The sequence below is a fragment of the Quercus lobata genome, chromosome 3, assembly GCF_001633185.2.
Source record: "Quercus lobata isolate SW786 chromosome 3, ValleyOak3.0 Primary Assembly, whole genome shotgun sequence".
Lineage (NCBI taxonomy): Eukaryota > Viridiplantae > Streptophyta > Magnoliopsida > Fagales > Fagaceae > Quercus > Quercus lobata.
In genome coordinates this window covers 1,504,140-1,514,000 of record NC_044906.1, presented here as the reverse complement: position 1 = coordinate 1,514,000, position 9,861 = coordinate 1,504,140, and the positions used below count along the sequence as shown (strand labels likewise).

General features: G+C 44.1%; 1 protein-coding gene across 1 annotated transcript; it reads right to left on the bottom strand.

The window, feature by feature from the left end:
- Positions 1–2,211: 2,211 nt before the first annotated feature.
- Positions 2,212–2,733, bottom strand: LOC115979749. Its single transcript, XM_031101811.1, has one exon. It carries the CDS (start codon positions 2,731–2,733, stop codon positions 2,212–2,214), a length of 522 nt encoding a protein of 173 aa, XP_030957671.1.
- Positions 2,734–9,861: the final 7,128 nt, after the last annotated feature.

Sequence of the window (9,861 nt, the reverse complement as noted above, 5' to 3'; positions counted from 1 at the left end):
GCCTTTCAGCAGACGGAGGAGTATTCCACTGTACTTTTTAGTTGGTATTTCAAGGGATTTGAACTCCTCCGCCGGTACCTCGTCAAGTACCCTACAGGGGTTGATCTGCCAAATCTGGATTTAGAGGTGGTAGATTAAGTGATGGCTGCTGACGAGGCTGCCCAGTCTTCAGTTCCTGACGGTGATGCCCCTGCTGCTGACGACGCTCCTGTTGCTGAAAACGTTCCTGCTGCTGACGATCATGTTACTGCCGAACCTGACACTTAGAAGATTTTATCATTTATATCTGCCCGTTGTGTTTTGGGCCCTTTTTTGGAGATGTACATTTTTTTATTTTTTTTTATTTTCAGAACAATATCTTTTGGCAATTCGTTTTATGGGTCTGTAGGAAGAACAAGGATAATTGCCCTATGTTTTTGGGGCTTTTCTATGATTTAATGCTTACTGGCTTTTATGCTACTATTTATGACTATGCACATATTAGCACAAAACTTCTTAGCGTACCTTATACTTAGCTGGTAATTGGAGCAAATTTTTATACTTGAGATTTGCTCATCATTTTTTATCCTTCTTCTTTTTCTCCTTGCTCTTTTCCTTGCGGGTTCATCAGTATCCTTAGTTCGTTGAGTGGGACCCCGCCATTCGCGTAGACTTTAGGATTACGTCTATATTTTCAGCACGTTTTGTGTGCCTCCGTCAGTGATTTACATCCGTCCCAGCGGAATCTTATCACTTAGCTATTTTTGTTTTGGTGACTTACGTCCGATTAAGGAATCTCGTCACTTAGGGCTTCGTCAGTGATTTACATCCGTCTCGGCGGAATCTTATCACTTAGCCATTTTTGTTTTGGTAACTTACATCCGATTAAGGAATCTCGTCACTTAGGGCTTCGTCAGTGATTTACATCCGTCTCGGCGGAATCTTATCACTTAGCCATTTTTATTTAGGTGACTTACATCCGATTAAGGAATCTCGTCACTTAGGGCTTCGTCAGTGATTTACATCCGTCTCGGCAGAATCTTATCACTTCGCCATTTTTATTTAGGTGACTTACATCCGATTAAGAAATCTCGTCACTTAGGGCTTCGTCAGTGATTTACATCCGTCTCGGCGGAATCTTATCACTTGGCCATTTTTATTTTGTACCCGTTATGAAGGTCGCCAGCAACTTACATCCATCAAGGCGGAATCTTGTTACTTTAGTTTATCTCATATTCATTGGCGTTATCATTGGTAACTTGCGTCCGTCAAGGCGGACTCTTGTTACGTTAGTTTGACTCACGATTGACTGGACCCATCTGCGTAAAGGCATCAAAGGATAAAATCTTTATTGAATTCAAGAGTAACTGTATTTGTCTATTACATCTACTGGTGGTACTTTTTTAAATGCTCAATGTTCCATGGTCGAGGGAGCCTTTGTCCGTCCATGGTTTCCAGGTGATAACTTCCTTGTCTTGAGTAGTGAATGACTCGGTAGGGGCCTTCCCACGTCGGACCCAGCTTTCCCTAGGTAGGGTCTTTAGTTGCCATGGTGGTCCTGCGTAGGACAAGGTCACCTATGTCCAATCGTCTCAGTTTGACCCTTTTGTCGTAGTATTCGGCCATCTTTTTCTGATACTTCGTCATCTTGCTGGATGCGTTGTCTCTTACTTCGTCTAGACAATCCAGGTTGAGTCGCAGTTCGTCGTCATTGATCTCTTCGTTGAAAGTTCCATGCTTGATGCTCGTGACCCCTACTTCGACTGGGATTACTGCTTCTGTGCCATAGGTAAGCCTGAAGGGGGTTTCTCCTGTTGGGGTTCTGGCGATGGTTCTGTAAGCCCACAGGACATTTGGTAGTTCTTCCGGCCAGGCACTTTTCGCATCGTCCAGTCTGGTCTTGATAATCTTGAGCAGCGTCCAGTTCGTCACTTCCGTCTGCCCGTTTGCTTGAGGATGCCTTGGGGATGAGAACTGATTCTTGATCCCAAGGTTTAAGCAGAATTCCCTGAAGCCTTGGCTGTCGAACTGCCTTCCATTGTCTGATATGATCGTCGAGGGAATCCTGAACCTGCAGACTATATTTTTCCACACAAAGCTCCGGATCCGAGCCTCAGTGATTGTTGCTAGGGCCTCTGCTTCAACCCATTTTGTAAAATAGTCAATAGCAACAAGAAAGAATTTGACCTGACCTTTACCTTGGGGCAGAGGACCGACGATATCGATTCCCCATTATGCGAATGGCCATGGGGAAGCTATAGTCGTCATTTTCTCTACTGGAAGCCTTTGCACATTCCCGTATTGCTGGCATTTGTCGTACCTCCTGACAATCTCAACAGCGTCCACCTGCATGGTTGGCCAAAAATACCCTACTCTTACCACCTTGTTTACCAGGGATCTAGAGCCGGCATGGTCGCCACAAATTCCTCCGTGTACTTCCTCCAGGATGTATTTGGCCTCTTCCTCGTCGACACACTTTAAGTAAGGCATAGAGAAGCCTCTCTTGTACAAGACGTCATTCAAGATCGTGAACCTGGCTGCTCTCTTCTTGATCTTTCTGGCTTCTTCTGTGTTTTGAGGTAGGTGCCCGTCCTGGAGGAAGGACATTATGGGCGTCATCCAGGTATCAGTGCTCTGGATGATGAATGTTGCAACTTCCTCGATACTAGGGTGTTTCTGAACCTCCATCGCCAGGTCCGTGCTAGTCCTCCCTTCTTCTGATGACGCTAGCTTTGACACTTCGTCAGCTCCCATATTCTAACTTCTTGGGATTTGTATGAACTCCACTGCATCAAATTCCTGAGTTAGTTGTCTTGCCAGCTTGAGGTACTTCTGCATCCTTTCTTCCTTTGCCTCGTATTCTCCCTTGATCTGTCCGATCACTAGCTTTGAATCACTCTGGATCAACAAATTTTTGGCACCAAGAGCTTTCCCAAGCCTCAGTCCCGTCAGTATTCCTTCGTATTCAGCTTCGTTGTTGGTGGCTGGGAACTTTAGTTGGACCCCATATTTCAACACTTCTCCGTCAGGGGTGGTTATGATGACCCCTACTCCCCCTTCTTTTGGGCCGACGAACCATCAGTTTGTATTATTAATTTATTTACCTCGTCAGTAATCTTATCTTCGTCAGGGAGTGTGAATTCTGCGATGAAGTCCGCCAGAGCTTGTGCTTTGATCGCTGTTCTTGGATGGTACTCGATGTCAAATTGACTAAGTTCAATTACCCACTAGACCATTCTCCCTACTGCTTCTGGCTTGTTCATTGACTTCTTGATTGGTTGGTCCATCATTACGAGAATAGGATTTGACTGGAAATATTGCCTGAGCTTACGCGAGGCCACTATTAGTGCAAACGCTATCTTTTCGATCCTTGGGTATCTGGACTCAGCTCCTTGGAAAGCTTGGCTGACGTAGTAAACCGGGAGTTGCTTCTTGCCTTCTTCTCTAATCAAAGCTGCACTTACTGCCGAGGCTGACACTGCCAGGTATAAGTATAAGTTTTCTCCTTCTTTGGACGGGCTTAGGAGAGGTGGGCTGCTCAGGTAGTATTTTAGCTCCTGGAACGCTACTTTGCACTCGTCGGTTCAGGCAAAAGCCTTTTTCAAAGTTTTGAAAAAGGGGAGGCATTTGTCTGTAGCCCCGGAGATGAACCTGTTTAAAGCCGCTATCCTTCCTGTGAGTTTTTGAACGTCCTTGACGGTTTTGGGTGAGGCCATGTCGATGATAGCTCGTACTTTCTCTGGGTTTGCTTCTATTCCTCTCTGGGACACCATGAATCCCAGGAACTTCCCCGAGACTACCCCAAAAACGCACTTACTTGGATTCAACCTCATCTAGTGTTTTTTGAGGGTTGCAAAAGTTTCCTTCAAGTCGTCCAGATGTGCGAGCTCTTCCTTGCTCTTAACGAGCATATCGTCCACGTACACTTCCATGTTTTTACCAATCTGCTGGCTGAACATTTTGTTCACGAGCCTCTGATACGTAGCTCCAGCATTTTTCAACCCAAAAGGCATTACCTTGTAACAGTAGAGTCCTTGACTTGTAATGAAGGCGATTTTCTCCTGGTCTTCTTCAGCCATTTTTATCTGGTTATACCCTGAGAAGGCGTTCATGAATGTCAGCAACTTATGCTCGGCTGTGGAGTCCACGAGCTGGTCTATTCTTGGTAGAGGGAAGCTGTCTTTTGGGCATGCCTTGTTCAGGTTGGTGAAGTCTACGCACATCCTCCATTTCCCGTTTGCTTTCTTGACCAGGACGACATTGGCGAGCCATTCAGGATAATATACTTCCCGGATGAATCCAGCTGTCAAGAGTTTGTTAACTTCCTCTGCAACTGCTTGATCTCGTTCTGGAGCGAAGGTTCTCCGTCGTTGTTGGACGGGCTTCCGTTCTGGGTCCACATTCAGCCGGTGCTGGATGACTTCTGGAGATATGCCTGGCATGTCCTCGTGACTCCAGGCAAAGACATCTAGATTTTCTTTTAGGAACCTTATGAGTCTTGTCCTCATCTCGGGGCTCAGCGTCATCCCTATCTTGGTCGTCCTGTTCGCATTCCCTTCTACCAATTCCACTGTTTCCAGGGCCTCTATCCCGTCTTCCTCTTTTTCTTCAATCATCCACGTGTGGTTCTCTTTTCCAGCTAGGACAGCTTGGTAGCATTCTCTTGCCAGGACTTGATCACCCTTCACTTCACCAATGCCATTATTGGTCGGGAATTTCACCTTCAGACAGTAGGTTGACATCGCCACCCTCCACTTGTTGAGGGTGGGCCTCCCAATGATGACATTGTAGGATGAGGGACAATCTACCACCAGGAAATCTACTTGTTTTGTTAATTGCACTGGGAAGGTCCCTGCGGTCACCGTCAACGTTACTATGCCTCTGGGATAGACCCTGTCTCCGCTGAAACTGAAGAGTGGAGAGTCAAAAGGGCGAAGTCTCTTTGGATCTAATCTCAGCTGCTGGAAGGCTGGGAAGTAAATGATGTCCGCGGAGCTTCCGTTATCAACGAGGATTCTTTTGGTATTAAACCCTTCTATATTCAGCATTATGACCAGGGGATCATTGTGGGGCTGCTTCACTCCCGCGGCGTCTCCTTCGCTGAAAGTCATGTCCTGGTATGTTCGTCGGTGCTTTGACGGAGGTACAGCGTGGACGCTGTTCACCTGTCTCTGGTATGCCTTTTTGAGTGATCTGAACGATCCTCCTGAGAATGGCCCTCCTGTGATTGTACTTATCTCCCCGATCACTTTGTTTGGAGGTTGGGACGTATGGTCGTCATCCCAGGAGAAGGCTTCATGCTGAGTTTTGTTGTTGTCCCTGAACTTACTATATTCTCCTTTCTTTACATACTTCTGTAACTTCCCTTTCCGTATTAACTCCTCTATTTGCTCCTTTAGATCTCTACAATCCTCTGTATGGTGGTCGTGGTCTTTGTGGAACCGGCAATACTTGTTCTTGTCCCGGACATTGGGGGATGAGTGCAATGGCTTGGGCCATTTGAGATAGTGCTCGTCCTTGATCTGCGTGAAAATTTTGTCAACAGGCATAACCAGGGGAGTAAATTTTACCGTCCGAGGACTTTTATCATCCTTCCTTCTATTCCCGTCATTGTTCCGACGGTCTGGTCGATCTCTCTTTTGCCCCCTACGGTCGTCTTCCCTCTTGGCCTTGTCTCCTAGCTTCTCGTTATCTTTTATGGCAGCTAGAGCATCTTCCGCATTCATGTATTTTTGTGCCTTCAGGAGCATCTCCGCCATCGTCTTTGGGGGGTTCTTCGCGAGAGAGGCCACAAGGTCTTTGGACCTCAGCCCTGCTTTGAAGGTCGTCAGCTGCACCTTGTCATCAGCTTCGTCCACCTCTAGAGTTTCCCGGGTGAATCGTTTGACATATGATCTCAGGGTTTCCTTCTCCCCCTGTTTTATGGTGAGTAAGTAGTCTACTGGCCTCCTTGGGCGTTGTCCTCCTATGAAGTGGTGCAAGAAGGCACTACTCAGCTGATCGAAGTTGTCTATGGACGAGTTTGGCAACTTAGTAAACCATTCTCTTACAGCTCCTTTGAGAGTCGTTGGGAAGGAACGGCACAGTATCTCGTCAGGTAGTTGTTGAAGTCCCAGAGTCGTTTTGAAGGTATTAAGGTGATCTTGGGGGTCTTTTAGTCCGTCGAACAGCTCAAGCTGAGGCAAGCGAAATTTTGACGGCACAGGGCATTCTAGTACCGCGGCGGTGAAAGGTGAATCCGTAACTCTTACCATTTTGTCCACGCTCCGGTCCGTTTTTTCTTTAATGGTGCTCCTCAGCTCATCCATTTCCTTCCTCATTTCTCGAAGGAGGTCCGAGTTCTGCTCGTCCGGAGTAGTTGGTCTGTGAGGGGTTCCTCTCCGTTGACTATCCCCTTCTTCCTCCAAGTTACCTTTGGACCGGTTCTCTTCCTGTTGAGCTTGTTGGACTTGCTGGAGTCGTAGCTTCATTTCCTGGTTCTGTTTGGTGAGTTCTTCAATGGTGGTCGCAAGGGCCTGGACTTGTTGGGCCAAGGCTGCTGAGTCTGGGTTGGATTCCATCTGAATGTAAAGGGTTGACGGAAACTACGTTCTCAAATATGAATCTGAAAATATCGTTCCCCACAGACAGCGCCAAACTGATGAGGTGCAAACTCGTCAGTCACAGTAGGCAGATGGAACTCCCTGTCAGCGCCCGATTATCTTCAAGAAATGGGTCACCGGTGTGGTGCCTGCCACAACGCCTCCGATGCCAAAGTTAGAACAATAAAGCAATTCACAAAACTAGAAGATAGTAGGTATCTTTTGAGAGTCTTAGTATATGTGTACCTTCTGCTGCCAATGTGAGGACTTTATATATGTGAGCTTGACTGCTAGCCGTTGGGGTGTTAATGCCTCTTTCTTGTAACGCCTTCAGCCCAATTATTGGGCTTTTATTAGGCTCCAACGGTCTGCTTTGCTGGTTTTGTAACTGTCCAGGTTATCTGCTGGCGCCATTGAATGATTTCCTTTTCCTCGTCGGTGATGACTCGTTTGTCGTCAAGGTTTACCTCGTCACTAGTATTGATCTCGTCAGGGTAATGTGATCTCGTCATTCCCATCAAATTCTATCCCAGCTCAAGGACATAGTGAATTCAACATTCAATCAAGATCAAGTCCAACTGGGTATTGGAGCGAAGGTTCAACTGTAAGTTAGTATTTCAAGATAGGCCAAGGGTAGTAGGTAAGATTCCTTATACTTGTAACTGTTTGATTGTTGATTAGTAGATTCTTGGGAGTGATGACCTTAAAATCACCCGGTGGGGTTTTTGCCTTGTAAGGTTTTCCCCATTTGTCAACAAATCACCGTGTCAAATTTATTTTCCACTGCATTTAGATTATTTGGTGATTTTTTGGTGCCTTCACGATTTGCATGCAATTGAACCTAATTAATCAACTTGGGTAATTGAATTAATTAGTCGGGATCAAGTTATCTTAACCCAACAAGTGGTATTAGAGCAAGCACACTCTGATTAGCTTTTAATCTTTACTGTGTGATCCATTGACCCCTACTATTATGGATCATGGAGAATCTTTAATCATTCCTCCTTTATTTAATGGGACTAACTATGCATATTGAAAAGTATGGATGAGAGCTTTTTTATAGTCCTTAGATGAGAAAGTCTGGCTAGCAGTTGAAGTAGGTTGGAAAAAGCCTGAAGAGCCACCCGTAACAAAGGACGACACCAAGATCAAGGCTGCCAACTTTAACAGTAGAGCACTAAATACTATTTTTAGCATAGTAACAAATGAAGAATTCAAGAAAATCTCTTCAACTGACAATGCCGAGGAAGCTTGGACAATTCTTCAGAACACATATGAGAGCACTAAAGCTGTTAAGAATTCTAAGCTTCAAAAGCTCACTACTAGCTTTGAGGAAATTTGGATGGATGAGGATGAATCGTTTGATGAATTCCACGCCAAGCTCAAGAAAATAGTGAATTCAACATTCAATCTTGGAGAATAGATTTCAAAGCCCAAAATTGTTAGGAAGATCTTTAGATCTCTTCTAGAGAGATTCCATACCGAGATCACTGCCATTGAAGAATCAAAGGATCTTGACTCTATTCCTTTGCCTGAATTGATTGGAAACTTGCAGATTTATGAACTAGGGTTCGCAAGGGTTGGAAAAGGCAAGAATATGGCCCTGAAGACCAAGAATGATGACAATGATGAGGATACCAAGCTAAAGTCTTATATCACAAGATAATTCAAGAAGTTTATCAAAAATGTGAATGTCAAAGCTGGTGATAAGGATCACAAATAGATTGGCTTCTCTCAAAATAAGTCCCAAGACAAGGGCAAGAGAGAATCCAAGGATGCTGGTCAAGGCAACGGTATTCCTGTTGGACCAAAGTGCTATGGGTATTATGGATTTGGACATATGAAACAGGAGTGTCCTACATACCTAAAATCCATTGGTAAGAGCAAAGCCCTAGTTGCCACCTTAAGTGATTCAAAACCAGAAGCAGATTCAGGTGAGAGTAACCAAGAAGGGATTGTAAGTGCTTTTACAGCTACCATTGAGCCTACTGAGGGAGAAGTAGAGGTGGTTGATGAAAAAGAAGAGCTGATAGAATCGAAGTTTGAAAAGATGGATGATCAAGATGACATTCACACTGCTTACACCTAACTCTATAAAGTCTCTGAGAAGCATGAGAAGCTCTACGGGTTGGCCACAAGAAAGCTCAGTAAAGTGGAGTTGAAACGTAAGGAATTCTCCACCAAGTTTGATGAAGCAAATCAGACCATTGGAACATTGAGATTTAAGAATAATTTTCTTATTGAAAAGACCAAGAAGTTGGATGCTGAACTATTTCAAGTTAGAGCACAACTGGAAAAGACTTTAAGCGCCAAAGTGGATGAAATGTTGAATGTTCAGAAGTCAACATCCAACAAAATAGGTCTTGGGTATGATCACTCTCTCTCCTCGTGTAGTACTTCTTCTAACGCTTTGAACAGAGTTATTTTTGTTCCTCCTACTAATAATGATAACTTTGAAAATAATGAGGTAACTGATAGTAAAACTAAGAATGTAAGTGAGGATAGGAGTGATAAGGAAAAATCCATTTAGGAGTGCCCCCTAAGGTTGGTAAGAAAGAGACTAAGTAGAAAAATCATCGCTCCACCAACAAGAAGTCTCCACCAAAGAAGCCTCATTTCTATTACTATTGTAGAGCAGCTGGGCACACTTGTCCAAATTGCTATAAGTGGTTAGCCACTCAACAAAGCAATAGTGTGTCATCTCTGTGGAACCAAAATCAACTCCAACTCTCTTTAGCCCCTCTTGGTGAACTTCTTAAGGCAGTCATGCTTCTTTCAAAATGGTTTCAATTCTCCTCCTTACTCATTTGGACAAAAGTTCATGCAAAGAAAAGAAAAAGGAAAAAGAATCTCCATCCATGTTTCCTGTCTAGAAGGAAAAAGATTTTAAGTGACTTCTCTTCTTTCTAATCTCTTGCATGGTATGTGATTGGTTTGAGTCAGTCTAGTTTTGATGTTTCGGTTGTTGGTTTGTTTTTGCTTTGTTTTTATGTTTTTTTTTTTAATTAAAAAAAACAAGAAAAATACCAAAACAATGTGTGTTTGTGTATACTGGTACTTGTGTACCTTGATGGCCTTTGAAACGAAGTTTCCCAACTTTGTATCTCTTGTAGTGTAGATGAGCATCTTCATGCATAACTGAGCAATGTGAGCTTTGTGGCTTTTTTATGCGATTTGTATGATTTGGTTGATCTCTTATCTTTCATATCTTAAATCACTCTTTTTGAAGGGGAAGGACTAGAAAATACTGAGAGAAAGACATAAATAACCATCTCACCACTAAAACTCGTCAATCATAAAA

Bases quoted from the DNA above. Each gene is read 5' to 3' on its own strand.
- LOC115979749 (XM_031101811.1), bottom strand. From the start codon at position 2,733: ATGGGAGCTGACGAAGTGTCAAAGCTAGCGTCATCAGAAGAAGGGAGG.